This window comes from Lissotriton helveticus, chromosome 3_1 (assembly GCF_964261635.1).
Source record: "Lissotriton helveticus chromosome 3_1, aLisHel1.1, whole genome shotgun sequence".
Taxonomy (NCBI): Eukaryota; Metazoa; Chordata; class Amphibia; order Caudata; family Salamandridae; genus Lissotriton; species Lissotriton helveticus.
Window position 1 is genome coordinate 953054408 of NC_136061.1, and position 17361 is coordinate 953071768.

A 17361-nucleotide genomic window follows, 5' to 3' on the forward strand; every position below is an offset into this window, starting at 1 on the left:
AGGAAACCCAAGGTCACATCTGCCTTTCTTGTGGGATGCGCACATTCTAGCAGAGTCCGTTCCTGTACTCCCCGGGCTACAGATAGACACGGAGGCACCTCACTGACCTGCCCCCGGAATAGCTTAGGCCTAAGCTACTAGCAATCAATTGTGCCTTATATGGGTATTCCTCTTGGCGTACTGACAAATTGTATCTTTCCTTGTAGGGTGTCATCTTGAACACATGAAATGTATATATGCCTTGTGTCTTGAACATGTAATCAGTCTCCTCTGCACACCTCCGCGGGTCGTGTAGACTGAGGCTCCCCTGCCAGGGCTTGCCTTTTCTGAATAAACGATTGAACCTTCTCCATTGCCGACTGAATTATTATCACTAATACATGTATATGGGCTATTGTTAAGTATAGTCCGATAGAATTATTTTTGTATCCTTCAGACATCAATCATGCTATTGAATACTTGTGATGTAACAGTTTCAACTGATTGAACATTACTGAAGATTAAAAACAATTAATCCATTCGGATGTGAGCACATTTATTTCGGGACTAAATTAAATTTACTTTGATTTACATTTGAAGACCCCTCGTCTCACAAAGGAGTGCGGTTGAGCACATTGTTACGTTAAACAATGTTCTTTATCTTGTACCTTTCAAATATACACACACCATTCTGGCCACCATCTGCTCATCGTCGTAAATAAATACTATCTAACATTTCAGAGATCCATTTTTATTCATCATAATAACTTTTACTAATTTGCTCAAGTGACCTTTATTACTTTCTTATAGCAGTTCACATACAGATGATGTCAATGCATATTCATTAGCAACTGAAAAAATAAAACATTTTGAAACATCGAATCTGGGGCAGAGTACAAGTGACCATGTTTACAAAGACACAGCGTGGTGATGAGCATATCTCAAGCCTGACAACCAAGGCACAGTTACAAATGCTAGGTACATGGAAACAGGGACGTATTCAGCAATGGTGAAAAGCAGAGAGAAAAACTAAAGGTGGCTTAAGAACCAGCTCCAGGATTCTTCATCTGTAAATCATATTATTGCCTGCAACCTCATCTCACTGATAAGGTTACAGACTCATTGTTTGATTTTAAACACTGTATTCTGTAGGTTAAAGGCTGTGATATTTTGTATATGATCAACAAAATACATTCAAAGATTTGCTTTCAAGATCAAAACTCTCTATTATCAGATGTGCACGTTCGTAACTAAACAGTAAGAACTAAATAAACGTAAAATTTCACAATTGGGCTGTGGAGGTTGTCTCAACCTGGTAAAACTAAGCATCAAACTGCAGCCACCCAAAGGGAGGTTGACAATTTGTTCTTAGTATGAGGGAATTGTTAAGTCAAACTAAATACACAATACGGGCAGCATAAGCATTAAGCAATGCAGTGACCATAAAAGTCAACCAGGGAACAAAACAGTGATGTTAAATTAAATAAATATTTACAACAAACCATGAACTCAGTACTGAGATTTACCTGGTCCTACAATACAAACCTAACATTAGTTTGAAATGTATTCACATACCAATGCTTCTAAAACCTACTCCTTGTGCAAGAGAGGCCCTGGAAGGAAAGAGATTAGTCTCATGCCAAAATAAGCCAAATAACACAGAGCCTAGCGCCCTTTTAAGTCTCAGGAGCAATGAAGAACGGCCAGAGATAGCCCAAGAAGCACTCAGTAGCCTTGTTTCCTTGTTGAATTCACTGGTAGAAGCCAGAGAAAACCCACAGCAGAGCAAGCTCCAAGAAACGGGGAATGGGGCCTCAGCTCCATCTTAAGCCCAGCAAGTGTTGGGTAGTGGATTATAATCATTAAGGCGTTCAGAAGAGAAACCAGGTCACATACTGAGGAAGTACCGTGGCAACCCAGTTTAAGCACCAAGAAAAGGGAGCGCAGGGACCTTAGCATGCTTGGAATGCATCACAGCTCCTTTGGTAGCTGGATGGAAAGTGTTAGGGTGCCGCCTCACAACTAGCTGTCACTATATACCATTATTTTACGTAATATTCCACCCAGTTCGAGTTTTCTTTGATGCTCTCTCCACTGGGCTGTATCTTCCTGGGTCCTTTCTTTGAGGATGGAGAATATACTGTCTTTTTCACTAGCTCTGCATCCAAATGCAGGCCTTTCCTCACTACCCTTTTATAAGGGACTAATATTCGGCAACAATCTCAGCTAAAAGCATGAGCAGATTTCACATTTTTAAAGAGGTACTTTTGTCCTTCTAAGTGTTTGAAAAAATAAGGACAATAAGGACGACAAAGGGACTCCAGGGTAAAAAGAAAGCCGCAGTTCCTGTTCCAATTATCCTGCCTAGCTTACGAAGGCGTTGGGGAAAAAGCTGTACACAAGTTAATGAATGTAGGACATCTGGGTTGCATGTGAACACTGCATGAACAACTAGGGATGCAAAGAAGCTGCAAAAACATATAATTAACTCTTCCTATATTCGAGACTATACTCCGGAATCTCAACTCAAAAAATGTGCAAACATGAAAACAAGGAGTGAACAAAACATAATTGCATATCGTATTTAAGTGCTTTTTATGCAATTCAACAAGGGATGGATCGAATGTTGAGCCCTGAAAACGTAACCGTCCAGCTCCTGAGAGCGTTGGGAAAGAGATGGATTTGGATTTCTTGCATCAACCATCAGAAAATAAAGGATCTTAAGGAAGGGAACTGTCCGTCTCCTTCCTGTCTCGAACTCAATCTCATTTCAAAGCATCCAACAGTCTGTGTTTAAAGGTGGAGCATAAGACCAGCGATGCGTAGGTCCCCACAGGTGAATTCTACCTGGCACAAGTCCAGCAGCGCAGGAGGAAAGAAAAGTGAACCAAAGCTTCTCTGCTCGTTGACAGCAGCTGTGAAGGAAAGAAAAAAAAGCCATTTGCCACCCAGCTCTCATAATTATTTTTTAACATTAAATGCATTTGAAATTCATAAAAATGATAACTAAGGTGGCACAAAATATCTTATAACTCCCTAGTATTTACAACTTGTCTTTCAATTTTCTTTTTCATATGCATGGAAAAATAATGGCAACGGACTGTAAAATATGTAGCCATATGCATCTGACGACAACTGTCAACACTGAGACACTGGTAGGAACGGACGAAGTTAATTTAGCCTTAGAAGGCAAAGTTATTTACTTGTAATCCTATATTTAGGCATCAAGAAATACTTTTAGCATATATACAATACATGGTGTACATATGTTAACTAAATGGATACCAATTTCCTATAACATACTCAAGGCTAGACATCCCACATTTCTGATGCCTTTTCTTTTAAACATAACGTCCAAATGAAACGAGACCAACGGGTCCCTCGACCCCTCACAGTCCGGGTTCTGAGCAAACCACAGCACCGAGACCGCCCTCATAGCAGCCACCGACGACATCAGGTCCCTGCTAGACAACGGAGAAACTGCTGCCCTCATCCTCCTGGACCTCTCAGCAGCCTTCGACACCGTATGCCACACTGCACCCTGATACAGCGCCTCAGCAACACCGGAATCCAAGGAGCGGCCCTGGAGTGGATCATCTCGTTCCTCGACGGAAGAACCCATAGAGTCCGCCTCCCCCTGTTCCGCTCTTCGGCCACCGAAGTCAACTGCGGCGTTCCGCAAGGATCCTCACTCAGCCCCACCCTCTTCAACGTCTACATGAGCCCTCTCGCAGCCATCGCACGCCAAAACAACCTCAACATCAATTCCTACGCCGACGACACCCAGCTGATCCTCTCCCTCACCAACAACCCCGCCTCCGCCAAAACCAACCTCCAATAAGGAATGAAAGACGTCGCGGAATGGATGAAGATCAGCCGTCTGAAACTGAACTCCGACAAGACGGAAGTCCTCATCCTCGGACCATATCCCTCCGCCTGGGACGACTCCTGGTGGACCCCTGCCCTGGGCACCGCACCCAAGCCAACGACTACGCACGCAACCTGGGCTTCATCCTGGACTCCTCCCTCACGATGACCAAGCAAGTCAACGCCATCTCGTCATCCTGCTTCAACACCCTGCGCATGCTCTGAAAGATCTTCTGATGGATCCCCACCGAAACCAGGAAGACGTTCACCCAGGCCCTCGTCACCAGCCGGCTGGACAACGGGAACACCCTATACGCTGAACCACAGCCGCACTCCAGACTCCAGTGCATTCAGAACGCCTCAGCACGACTCATCCTGGACATCCCTTGCCACAGCCACATCTCTGCCCACCTGAAAGACCTGCACTGGCTCCCCGTCAACAAGAGGATCACGTTCAGACTCCTCACCCATGCACACAATGCTCTCCACGACACGGGCCTGAAGCGCCTCAACAGCCGACTCACATTCTACACACCCACCCGCCAGCTCCGTTCCGCCAGCCTCGCCCTCGCCTCCGTCCCAAAAATCCGCAAATCCACCGTCTGAGGAAGATCCTTCTCCTACCTGGCAGCCAAGACATGGAACTCCCTCCCCACCCACCTACAGCTGACCCTGGACCATCTCTCCTTCAGGAAACAACACAAGACCTGGCTGTTCGAGCAGTAGCGACCCCCCCCTCCCCTCAGCACCTTGAGACCCTAATGGGTGAGTAGCGCGCTATACAAATTCTGTTGATTGACTGATTGAAAATTACTTTAACGTTGCTGCCCTAAGCTACTTTAAAAACATGTAAGAAATTAAAGGAAATTAAGCCAGCTAGGCAGCGGTCCTAGAAAGCTGAAACAAGGAGAGGGCTCATTTATGAAGTCAGAATTGTGTTGCACTGTGATTGCATTTATGTAGGGCCTCAAACCTCTGACTTGGCAAATAGCTCATTAGTGGACCGCTAACAGCTACACCAAGGAGGAGTGTTTGCTTGTTTGGCCGTTAGCTTAGGGGAATCGTTTTGGAGTTTGTGAGTGACCAAAGCTCGCTGTTAACTGGAAAAGGAGCGGAGGCTACAGGCCCTTTCCAAGAATTCACTTCTGCAACTGATTGAGAGGGAAGACAAACTACAAGAACCAAAATGCACTGAGGATGACCAACGTGGTGGACTACTCGTGCTAGTGACGTAAGTAAGGGTGCACTGGGTTCCTCTGACTCTGTCTGGGTAGTAAAAGAAAGCCAACATTAAGGTGTAATTATGGGCCCCACACACCCCTGGTGTCACTGACCCTGCTGCACTAACAACCTGATCCCGTCCATTTGCTAGCAGGTGGGGAAGCAACAGTCAGCTGTCTTCCAATACAAGCCGGGTCTGTAGTGCAGCGCTCTCAAGTTCCCAAAGTCCATATGTGATTAGCTCACCCAGTTCAGAATCATTGCTTTGCATTCGAGGACTTGTCAGGCCCGCAACGCTTCCCTGCTCTGCAGCTTCACGGAGGCCCTGCTGGGGTGGGACTCGGTCCCCCAGCATTCACCCTGCTCGAAACAGCAGGGGCCTGACTGCCGACACTAGAAAAGCGCCTGGGGACTCCAGCAGCTGGGGGTGTGCACGGTCAAAGCCAGGGCCCGTCTGCGCCTGTCCACAGCAGGACGAGACTGGACTGGGCCCTGTCTCTTCGTTCCAAGATCTGCCTCTAGTCTGTTTCTAGGAAATGTGCCAGTTAGTGCAACAGAATCAACTCGCTCCTCTGTCCCCCCTTGTCCTACAGTGCATGAGACTCGGTCTGCATCTCAGTCTCGTCAGCTGCTAGGGACTACACCCTGCCTGCTGCCCATATGTTGTTGTTCTGCCTGGTGTTCCCTCATTGTCAGATTCCAATCAGTAGTCAGCTAATCAGCTCCAGAATAAGGCGTGCCATTGGTTGGTCAACCATTCTAACTTTAACGCACAGGACTATAAGAATATTTTGATGGCCCGTCTTGTGGTTTGTATTGGATTGGCCCCTCTACTAAATCTATTCAAGGGGACAGTATTATTGTAATCCTCAGGGATCCAGCGACTGCCAGGAAATGTTGACTCCGCATCACCAGCCCGATGTTCGAAATGACAATCTTTTTTTTTGTTTAAGTATTTTTATTTGCATTTTATTATAATCCAACATTACGATCATGTCATTTTCGGTCACCACTCCCATCCCCTCCATCCCCCACCCACCCAGCATCACAGCACGGATACCACAAATTTCAAGCAGCCCATAAACTGACTGTACAATTTTGTGACAATTCAATCCCTCACATCTCTTATATTTCCTCACGTGGTGTCCTCGTTCCCTCATTTCTTCTTTCTATTGTGTCCCGTCTCAGAATCTCCCCTCCAGCCCAAGAAATCTTCTCCATTTGCCCCATACTCTGCAAAACTTTTTGGGGCAGCCCCTCGCCTTATAAGTCACCCTTTCAGCTGCCATATAGGTGTCCAGCCCTCTTCTCCATTCCTCCAGCTTTGGCGGTGTTTCCGCTCCCCAATACCTGGCTACATCTCTCTTCGCTACAACCAGGGCCAAAACCAGAAATACCAATAGGGAACGGTTGGGATCCACATCATTCGTCATACCCAAGGGGGCCTAACTTAGCGGCAGGGGGGTCTCAAGCACTTCTCCTAGTTCACCCAGCACCTCCTCCCAATAGCTCTGGATCGTAGGGCAGGACCAGATGATATGGTAGAAGTCCCCTCCGGTGCAGCCACATCTCAGACATCGTGTATCCCCAATCCTACCCATTTTATGCAACCGCACCCTGTCATAATATGTCCTATGCATAACATTATATTGGATGAGTCGCAGCCTGGACTTGATAGCTACCTCCCTAGGGTGCATTAATACCGTGTCCCAGTATACGCTGTCCATTTCCCCTACTTCACTCTCCCACTTCCTCCTGAGGCTACCCATATCATCAGTCATATTATTCATCAGCGTTCTATATGTGAGTGATACTGCCCTCTCCGGGATCTGTTCCTGTAGCAACCTGCCTTTGAGAGGAGCATATTCTGGGGGGTGCTTCCAGCTGGATCTTTTCCGCTCTCCACGCATGGCGTAGCTGGGCATACTTAAAATATTATGTGGGATGCAGCCCAAATTCTTTCTTTAATGCCTGAAAGGGCTTCAGTACCCCCCACCCCGCTATTACGTCTCCTAATGTTGAAATCCCTATGTCATCCCATCTCTGGAACCCCTTGAGTTTATGCAATTCTGTCAGCCACGTACATTGCCAAAGAGGTGTCTGGCGGGAAGGCTTCTTCTCCCACCCGGTGCATTTAGTCGCTCTGCCCCATATCGCCAGGGTAAGCCTAGTGGCCGGGAGGAGCCTCGCCCCCCCTTTTCCCTCCGTATAGGTAATATATACAGGGCAGGGCGGCCATATTGTGCCGTTCGAGTGCATACGTTGGGTGGTCCGCGGGGGCGTGAAGCCAGTCGTTTATAGGGGCTAGATGTTCTGCCCAATAGTAGGCCTCTAGATTGAGGAGTGATATCCCCCCGCTATATTGATAGCGTTGGAGGGTGCACAACGCAATTCTCAGTTGTTTGCCAAGCCAAAGAAAGGTTCGAAGCTCTGCATTTATTCTCCCGAACACTTTTCGTGGCAAAGAATAGTATTCGTTTTGCAGTGCATATAAGAATCTTGGTAGCGTTATCATTTTAAACATGGCTGCTCGCCTTAATATGGTAAGGGAAAGCTGCCGCCACCGATTCGCATCTTCTATGAAGTTTTGTATGATCCTTTCTATATTTTGTTCGTATGACTTGCTTTTATCCAGCGTTACGTAGACTCTGAGATACTTAAACCCCTCAATTGTCGTCTGGCAGATTCGTCCAGTGTCCTAGCCCCCTGGGATCATAAAGGACCGACTTGCGCCAGTTTATTTGATACCCCGCGTAAGCCCCATACCGTTCCAGTTCTGCAAACAGTGCCGGAATCGTGACTTCTGGTTGCGTAATGTATAGGAGGACATCGTCCACATGGAGCGATATTTTTTCTTCCTCAGAGCCCGTCGAACCCAAACTGAACCCTTTAATGCTCTCATTTTGGCGAACCGCGCTTGCCAACACCTCTATTGTGAGCGCGAAAAGGAGGGGGGACAGCGGACACCCCTGTCTAGTTCTGCGTCCTACTGGGAAGTCACGGGATAGGATCCCGTTAACCCTAACTTTGACTATAGGCTCCGGATATAGCAGGTGTATCCATTTTTGGAATTTGGGGCCAAAACCAAACCGCTTCAAAACACCCTCAAGGAATGGCCAATGGACGGCATCGAAGGCCTTCTCGGCATCCAATGACAGGAGCCAGTGTGGCTCCTCTCTCTTGCCCACCTCTTGCAGCCAGTTATGAGTGCGTCTGAGGTATAATCTGGTAGCCCTGTCCGGGAGGAAGCCCGTTTGGTCTAGGTGGACTAACTCGGGGATCACCGTCCGCAGGCGTAGGTGCCAGGATAGTCGCCAATAATTTCACTACTATGTTCAAAAGAGAGATGGGGCGGTATGATGCGCAGTTGTCCGCTGGTTTTCCCTCCTTATGTAAGGGAATTATTGTTGCCATACAGAGGTCTGGTGGGAGTCTCCCTTCCTGAACCACCTCCTCGAAGAGTCCCAGGAGAGAACACGCCAGGAGGTCGGCCGTTCGTTTGAAAAATTCTGCCGGAAACCCATTCGGGCCCGGTGATTTCCCTGCCCGTAACTTAGCCAGTGCTATTTTAATTTCATCCGGCGTAATGTCAGCCTCTAGGTCTCGCTGAGCGTCTGAGGTTAGGGCCGGTAATTCGATAGCTGACATATAATGCAGGGCTTCCTCCTGCGTCCCTAGGTCTCTCGCACCATAAAACTGCTCGTAGTGGGTAGCAAATGCATCCGCAATCTGGGCGTCTGACCCTACCAATGTCCCCTGGGAGTCTAACATGCTCTACCCACCTAGCAGCCCGCTGCCTCCTGCTTAGCCATGCCAATAACTTTCCAGATTTGTCTCCCACATCGTAGAGGCGGTGGAGTGTCGCCAGCGCCTGGGTTTTAGCTTCTCCCGTGACTACTTCTCGGTATTGGTGCTGTATGTCTGTCAACTTCTTAAGTGTCCCTGGCTCTCTTGTGGCCTGATACATCCTCTCTAACTCTAGTATTTGTGCTTCCAGTGCCCCAATTTCATTTTGTAGCTTCCGTCTCTCCTCGGCTAGTCTGTTCTGTGCCCTGTCCCTAAGAACCGCCTGAAAGGCCTCCCAGAAGATAGTCTTAGATCTAACTGTGCCTTCGTTTTCTGCTATATACACCTTAATGTCTGCACGTATACCCTTCAAAACGATTGTATTTTGTAGGTCCCATGCCGTCAACCTCCAGGATCCCCTTCTCCCGCCCCCCTCCTCCTATTCGTGCCAGGAGCGGGGAGTGGTCTGATATCCCTCTCGCTTTGTATTAGGCTACGTCGTGTATCGTCAATTCTTGTCTAGCTAGGAAGATGTAGTCTAGTCTCGAGTAGACCCTATTAGCACCCGAGAAGAAGGAGTAAGCCTTAAATCTGGGATGCAGCCACCTCCAGACATCTGTCAGTCCCATATTAGTCATCGTTTTGGAGAGTAAGGTCTGGGTCTGGTCCCTCAATCCAGCCCCTGTCTTGTCCAGTAATGGTTCCATCACGTCATTAAAATCTCCCCCGAGAACTTGTGTGGTATCTGCTGTATCAAGCAATATGTCCACCACCCCCCTGAGGGTGGCAGCTTGTAGCTTTGGGGGGGGGGGGGCATACAAGGAAACTATTGAGTATTCCCTTCGTCTCCACATCCCCCTCACTCCCACATATGTCCCCTGAGGATCTGTCCACATCTGAGCTATGCAAAACGGAGGGTTCTTCTTTAGGAGTATGGCCACCCCCCTAGACCCTGTAGTAAACCCTGCATGTGCAAGGACTCTGTATTGGCCTCTAGCCAGGAAGGCACATTGGGTTCCCTTAAGGTGTGTTTCCTGCAGCAGGATTATTTCCGGGCTCAAACTTTTTTATGTACGCAGTTACTAGCCCTCTCTTAATTGTAATTCCAAGCCCGTTTACATTCCAAGATAGTATACTAAACCTCTTGTGTTCCCACACCTCTCTCGCCTGATCACCTGACATCCTGTCCTGAGTCCCTAGTTTCGTTGCTGAGTCTCGGTGTGAGTATGGTGGTCGAGACACCGGCATGCATGACCTCTGTGACATGATCCCCCCCTCCCTCACCTTCCCAACTCCTCACCCCCCCGTCCCCCTTCCAAAACTTACTACAGCCCTCCCGACCTCTGCCGACACCAGCCGGCTTAAAGCTCCACCCGCCCCCCAGGTCGCTCCAGCCTGAGTAGGCCCCAGCACCATCGGGCCTCAAAGCCTTCCTGGCCGTCCGTACACCTGCCTGCTGCCCCTTAGAACCCCCCGCTCACCTTCTTACTCTTCACCCTCCTGTCCGCCTCCTCCTGCTCTGCCAACCGCTCCTCCTCAGACGTAGGGGTGGGCGGCCCCTCCACTTCAGGCCCCCAAACAGCTCCCACCCGGGCCACAGTTTGTTCAGCCCACCTCGCCTCATTTAGTTGCGCCAGGAGCCTCTGCTCCCGTACCCTATCCTCCCACGCCATTGGCCCCCAACTCGATGGGGAGGGGGCGGGCAGTAGCCCTGAAACCCCACTCCAGGAGGCAATATCCAGTCATCGGTAGCCCCAAAGGCCGGGCCCCCGACGCCCCCTGAGACCCTACAGCCTCAGCCCCACCCCACCCCACTGCCTGCGCCTCACTTCTCACACTCCTAGCCGGGGCCGGGGTGCTTGCCCTGGACCCAACAGATAGGTCAATGGGAGCGTCCTCCCATTGCCCCCTACCAATTCTGCACTCGCAGGCGCAGGAACCTGCAGCACTGTCCTCCCTGCTACCCCCTTGACCTTCTGCTGCCCCAAATCTACCTGGGCTGCCTCATGACCCTCCCGGGCTCCCCCAGTCGCCAAGGCCTGTTTCTCCCCCCCCCCCGAAACTACAGCCCCAACTACCACCTCTGGCTCCAGCTCCCCCATGGGGGCCTGCACAGTAAGGGCCTCACTCTGCCCGGGTGACACTCCAGCTGGGAAAACTTGCGGAGGCATGCTCTTGCGCTTGCCGCCCCGCGTCACGGCCCTTGGTGGCCACGCCCCTTCCCCTCCCGGCCACCTGTTCAATCGGCAGCCAAGAGTCTTCTTGGCACGCCAAGACCGCCGCCGCGATCCCAGCTGAGGTCGCACGCTGCGTCTGGGCGCAACCCATCCATGCTTGGGAAAGAACGCCGGGCTGAAGCAGGTCGTCCCGGCCCGCCCTCGCCAAAATCAAAAGCGCCGCCCTGACCTCCTCTGCGGTGACGTCCGCCATACTCCTGAAAAACCTTGCACCACTGAAAAATTTCTGCGTCGCCAGCCAGCGACCTCCGATGCCGATCCTAGCCCTCCGCTCCACAACCGTCCACCAAAGCAAACCCTCACCTACACACTGCTGCTAAAACCCCCTCCTTTCGCAAAGACCCTCCCGATGGTGCTGAGTGCAGGAAGAGGAAGTTCCCTTCCTCCCCTGCACTTATAACCTCCCCCTAACTTCTCCTTTTCCCCCTAGATAGCCTGGGTCTCGCGTGAATGACCCCGGGGGAAGACTGGTCTGCGACTGTGCTTCCCCCGGGGCCCGGCATAGGGAGACCTAGGTATTGAAAACAACCTATAATTCAGCAGGAAAACAATAAAAAGGTGTTCAAAGCAGAATTTATTGATGCCAAATTGGAAGCAAGGGAATTTGTTTTAGATTAGAAAAAAGTGACTAATCCGAGATCTGATGAATTAACACCGTGGTATACAGCCTTATATCTCCATGGTTACCAATGTACAACATAAATTCTTTTTACCAAGGTGTCGTCTAAATATTGTATATTAACCAGTTGCTATTCTTTTATATGGTTTTAAAATAAGCTTTCCATGTGTCAAGGTGGCGGAATCGTCAGGCATTTTTTTTTGCAGTTTCTATTCTGTATCCAGAAAACACTATCATACCGTGCTGAAACACTCAATTATGACCAATACAAACCTACTCTCGTTTATCTGCAACAAGAAAATACCCCTCATTTCTTTTTGTGTTGCTTATTCTATTTGGCATACAAGATTTAGTAGGAAACGTATCAATTTAGTACATAAGTGGTTATCGGAAATCAATCTTTAAAAAAATATTTTTTTAAATATTGTCTCTTTTAAGTAATTATGATTTTAATTGATCTTAAAGATAAAAGTATATCTACAACACTATATTGTGTAGCGTATTTATTATTTTTTGTAGTTAATGTATTATTGTCTTTTATGGTTCAAATTTGAATCTAATAAACTGATTTAAAAAAAAGGTTTTGATGACTTTCTTGTCTGGAACACCGATCTGTGGCTCCGATGGGTTTTGCTTCAAGCCCAAAGTACTCCATTGAGGAGGGTGACACAATGACCGAAAGTGGTCATTGTGTCACCCTCCTATTTAATAACTACATGTGTCCGTTAACAAAGCTTCTTCATCATGATGGAGCTTGATTTTATATGCATGTATGCACACAACTGTTCTTAGGGCTGGCACATTCCTCAGAAAAGGCTATTGCCCACATGCATCAAGGTAAATTGCATTCGCAAACGGTGCGAATCGCATTTTCCGGCCGTTTGCGAATGCAATTTCCTGATTTGGGATGCACCAACCTTTTTCAGAAATTCGCAATTTAAGAAATTGCACAATTGCGATTTCTTAAATTGCGAATGCATTTAAGGAATCTCAATTTGAGATTCCTTAAATGCAATTCATCATACTTTTAGAAATTGCGAATTTGCAAATTAGAAATGCAAATTACCATGAAGTTGACCTTCATGGTAATTAGCGAAAATCGAGAAAAATGCTTTTAAACATTTTTCTTTGTTACATGTTACACACACACGTGCCCTTGGGGCATGTGTGTGTGTAAGATGTATCCAAAAGAAAATTTCAGGGGTGCAACAGGGTGTCTTTTGGACACCCCTGCACCCTTGAAATTGCATTCACAATTTGCGAATTCACAATGATGAATTGCAAATTGAGAATGCCCTCCCATTCATTCCTATGGGCCTTTAGGAATGAATGTGTAGAAATTCCTTAATTGCGATTCTCAATTAGAGAATCGCAATTAAGGAATTTTAAGAAATCGCAATTTTTTTTGCTAATTTCTTAATGAATTGCATTTTGCAATTCCTTAATTGCGATTCCTTAATTTTCGCAATTAAGGAATCGCAAAATGGAACAATGATGCATGTGGGTGTATATATATAATTCTTCCCAGTTGGAGGACTGCCTCTCACTTCTACATTGGTAAATGTCAGCCAACTTTATTGAAGGCTGAGGTACTACCGCTGACCTCATAGAATTTGTCCCGTTTTGGACGACCTGAGCCCCAAAACAATGGGTCTTTCACAAACCATCCTTCCATCTACTCTTACAGTTTCTGTAAGCAACCCATTTATTAATGCCCAATTTGGCAAACTATCTAGTCAATGCTTATTCCAGTTAAAGACCCTGAGAAATTGGTTTCCTTTTATTTAATGGCAACACCATATTCGAGTGGTCAATGCACTGGACTACCCTAGACAGGATTAAAGCAATTCAACCTACCTGGTGAATCAGTCTGTGTAGAATGCAGCTATATATTTGATTAACAGGCTTACTAAGTATTATTACATTGCACCCCCTCCCCTCCACTACACCAGCTTCTGATATGCTGCTGAGTCATCTTTAAGGCCGTTTTGATTTTTCAGAATACCCTTATGATTTTTAAATGCTCACAGGAACGAGAGAGCCCTTCACTCTGCTCACCAATCTCTTCTTGCTATCCCAAAGACTTGAACAGCATTCAATGATAGGTCCTTCACTATAACTGCTAGGGAGTGGAACTCCACCCTCTTGGCTTTCTGCAAAGTCATCCATGCTGAAAGTCACGTACTAAATCATTATCACAGAAGCAGACTGGTTGATGTCAAAGCGTCAAGAAATTATTTTACAAATCAGCAAGCAACAAACAGTAAACATAATGTAACTGGCAAGCTAATGAGGCCACAGTAACATGTAGTACATACATAACTTGCAATATCATGGCATGTGAGAAGAGAATGTGGCAACAATGCTTAACATCCATTGAGCAGGTAACAATGACCAAATCCTGCCACCGCAAAATTAAGCAGATGCCTTCCTTATAAAGGTAAAGGACAAGATATGGGAAAAATACACTAAATAAATGTATTGCCTCACCTGCTTTTATTTCTTCAACTAGGGCACGGCCGCTGACTGGGCCAGAACTGAAGAAGCCTTGACCACAATGGCATCTAGAGGCAAGCCGGTAAGAAAACCATTGTTGTTTGCTCTCACCTCAGCAAGCGCTTCCACAATCTGCTTTCTAAAAAAGGAGGCATGTATATTACATTTTAAGTAAAGTTTTCTTTATGATACGAATCCAACGTTTCACATATAATCATCAAATAAAGTAATGGTGTGGCATTTTCAGGTCCCGACATACAACAATTCACATAGTTTGCACATTGACTCAACAGCAGTTACAAATCATTTCTAAAAGCATTACATTTTCACAAGCCCCTCTACAATAAGAAAGGGACAACTCTTTTGATCTAATAAAAACAGTAAAACTTATCTTGGTTGGCAGCTAAATATAATGCACAACAACCCACCTTCACACTAGTCATGATGGAGTTGAAATGTGATAATTCGACAGAGCGTTTCAAGTTCTCCTTAAAGCTATTCTTGGTAGTGTGGGTGAGGTGAGTGTGGGTAATGACGGGAGGGGGCGGGGAGGGGAGGGAGTTGGGAGGGAGTTAACCCTGATATTTTAGACATCCTAAAATTTTACCTCAACCAGAACGTCCACATTGACTGGATGGGAGCCGGTGTTAAAACTCAATTTCATGAGTCAATGTGTCCCTGCATTAACCGCATGCGCGCAAGTGGTTTTCCCGCTGCGTTTTTGAAAAAGCCGCGTTACATGACGAGCTGAGCTCGTCATGAGCGTGCGAGCGGCACAACTCATGACGAGCTCAGCTCGTCATGAGCGCGGAAGGGGTTAAGGAGCTTCCTAATGCATCAACATCTTTAAAACAACAATCAATTTCATAAACGTGCCTGCTAATAATAGAGTTCTAGATCTACAGAAAAGTTAAAGGGTTTTGTTGTAGAATTAAAAATGAATCCTCCAATGCATCTAATAATGGACAATGTTCACTCTGTAGTAGTAAAGGTGGAGCAGGGGAGACATTAGCCTCATCAGGTGGGATAGTACTTATCTTGGGCGATTGCTCATCTCTTTTTAAAAAAGATGCCCCCCCCCCCCCCCCCAGTGGACTCCCAACTGGCAGCTATCGCTGGCTCGTCTATCAGATCAGTCAAAGCGGTAGTCTCGATATCAGCACTTAAAGTAAGGCATTTTAACACATTGCTCTGCCCTTCTGTCGAAACTGGCAATAGTGGAAGGGAGTATTGTTGCAACAATGTAGCACTAACAGTACCAGAGCAAGAAGCTGTAACATCGCAACTAACCTCTTCATTGGGAGCATGTTGAGAAGCAGCCTTTTACAGTGATAATGCCAGCTGATGTGGTGGGTATAGCGGTGGTCCTGAAAGAACGCGGAGAAGCCGCTCAGCTGGTGGGTATTCACAAAGAGTCTCCAGAGGCGGCGCAGGGATGAGTATACAAATACTGCATTAAGAAGATTAGTTTGCAGCTACGAATGTTTTTTTTCTTAAAGAATTTCTATTGCCTAAGTAAACATTGGGGGTTCAAGTAGTTCAATTCATTTTAGTACAGTCCTAATCAGTAGCGTTAGCCTGACTCACATCGCCTGAGAGAGAGCTTGGTGAGCGGACTCCTCTCAGCGGAATCAATCTGCCATCTTCCTTTCCCCGTCTCCCTGGCATGACGTGATTAGCGTTTCTTCTACCATACCAAAACAAAACGCACTTTTAAGCTCGCCAAACCTGTATGTAGCTGCAAGATAAATATTGACTCTCAAAGCCAATCACGATTACACAGTAGTATAGTAGCACACGGGAAGGTAGCAGCAGAGGGAGGCCCTCTGCGTAAATGTGTTACCTCTAAGGGGGAGGTTAAAGCAATTATTTAGAGAATCTCAAATTCTGGCCTGGAAGGCAAACCTAATGCTAGCTGGAACCCTATCCCTTTCCCTTATGCAGGTAATAACATCTGCCATACACTGCAAGATTCTGTGCCAGTTTCCAATCCCCCCATTGGCAACTAACCAAGATACTAAGCTTTCAGCATCTGGTGGCGAACCGCCAGAGATACATGAGCCGTCACTTTGGTCTATCTTTCAGGCCTTGCAGGGGCAAACAGCAGTGGCGAAGGAGCAAACAGCAGAGGCACATGAGCATTATGGAACTACAGCAGCGTCTCGCAGATAATGAAGAAGCTGTGACAGCTACTACTAACCTAACACTCTCACGATGATCAGCTAGCTATCATACAGGGGAAAATTGAGGACATGGAAAACCGACAGGGTCGGAACAACTTTAGGCTGTTTGGTGTGCCTGAGGGATAGGAGGGCTCTGATCCACAAGCAGTTGTCGTACAGCTGTGCCAGACAGCCTTTCCGGACTTGGCAGACTGGGATCCCCAAATACAATGGACAAAATGACTACCAATTTTTTTGAACCACCAGGACCACTCTAACTCCAACTCACGGAAACCACACCCAATCCTTATTTTCTTTGGAAACTTCCTGTTGCAACAGGCAGTGTCTATTAAAGCCCAGCCCTCTACACCAGTGGTGGCTGACTCAATCTCTTTTATAGTGAGGTCAGATCTGTGCAAGGGCACAATGGGAAAAAGATGGAGGATGCAACAGCTTATTGACCCCCTGAAGACTATCGGTGTACAGGCGTTTCTGCAAGAACCAGTTCGTCTGAAGGTTATCAAAGATGGACAGACCCAGATCTTTCATTCGGACTTGGAAGCGAGACAAGCTCTAAACAGCTGGCAAAAATACTCCAAAAAATAACTGATTTTTTTAGTTGAAACAAAGGTCTTTCAAAGAGGGTGCAATGGGGGGGATGAAAAGGAAGAAAAAAAACTAAAAAACTAAAGGGGGGAAAGGGAAAGAAATAGGGGGTGAAAAACATCTTATGCGGACGACCCCCAGCTGGTGCTTACCATCACAGAAAACTGACATAAAATAGCAGCTAATTTCCAGCAGGGCATGCTAGCCATCAGCAAATGGATGTCAGCAAACTGCCTAAAATTGAATTCCAACAAAACCGAGGTCATGACCTTCGGTAAACTTACTCCCGCCTGGCCAGATGCATGGTGGCCCACTAACTTAGGTCCCCTCCCCTCCCAGTTACCAAGGTCAAAAACCTTGGAATACTCATAGACAACAAACTCACTTA

The 17361-nt window shown here is 47.0% G+C and overlaps 1 protein-coding gene across 9 annotated transcripts in view; it reads right to left on the minus strand.

Annotated features, from left to right (window-relative positions):
• Nucleotides 1-714: 714 nt before the first annotated feature.
• The window catches only part of RBM44 (RNA binding motif protein 44), a 1911902-nt gene continuing 1895255 nt past the window's right edge, over nt 715-17361 (minus strand). For all 9 annotated transcript variants that reach the window (XM_078681327.1, XM_078681325.1, XM_078681323.1 and 6 more), the window contains 2 exons: nt 14200-14344; nt 715-2894 (listed from right to left, as the gene is read on the minus strand). In XM_078681327.1, the coding sequence (XP_078537453.1) occupies nt 14218-14344 (127 nt within the window). In that variant the 3' untranslated portion in view covers nt 715-2894; nt 14200-14217. The remainder of the gene's footprint in view (nt 2895-14199; nt 14345-17361) is intronic.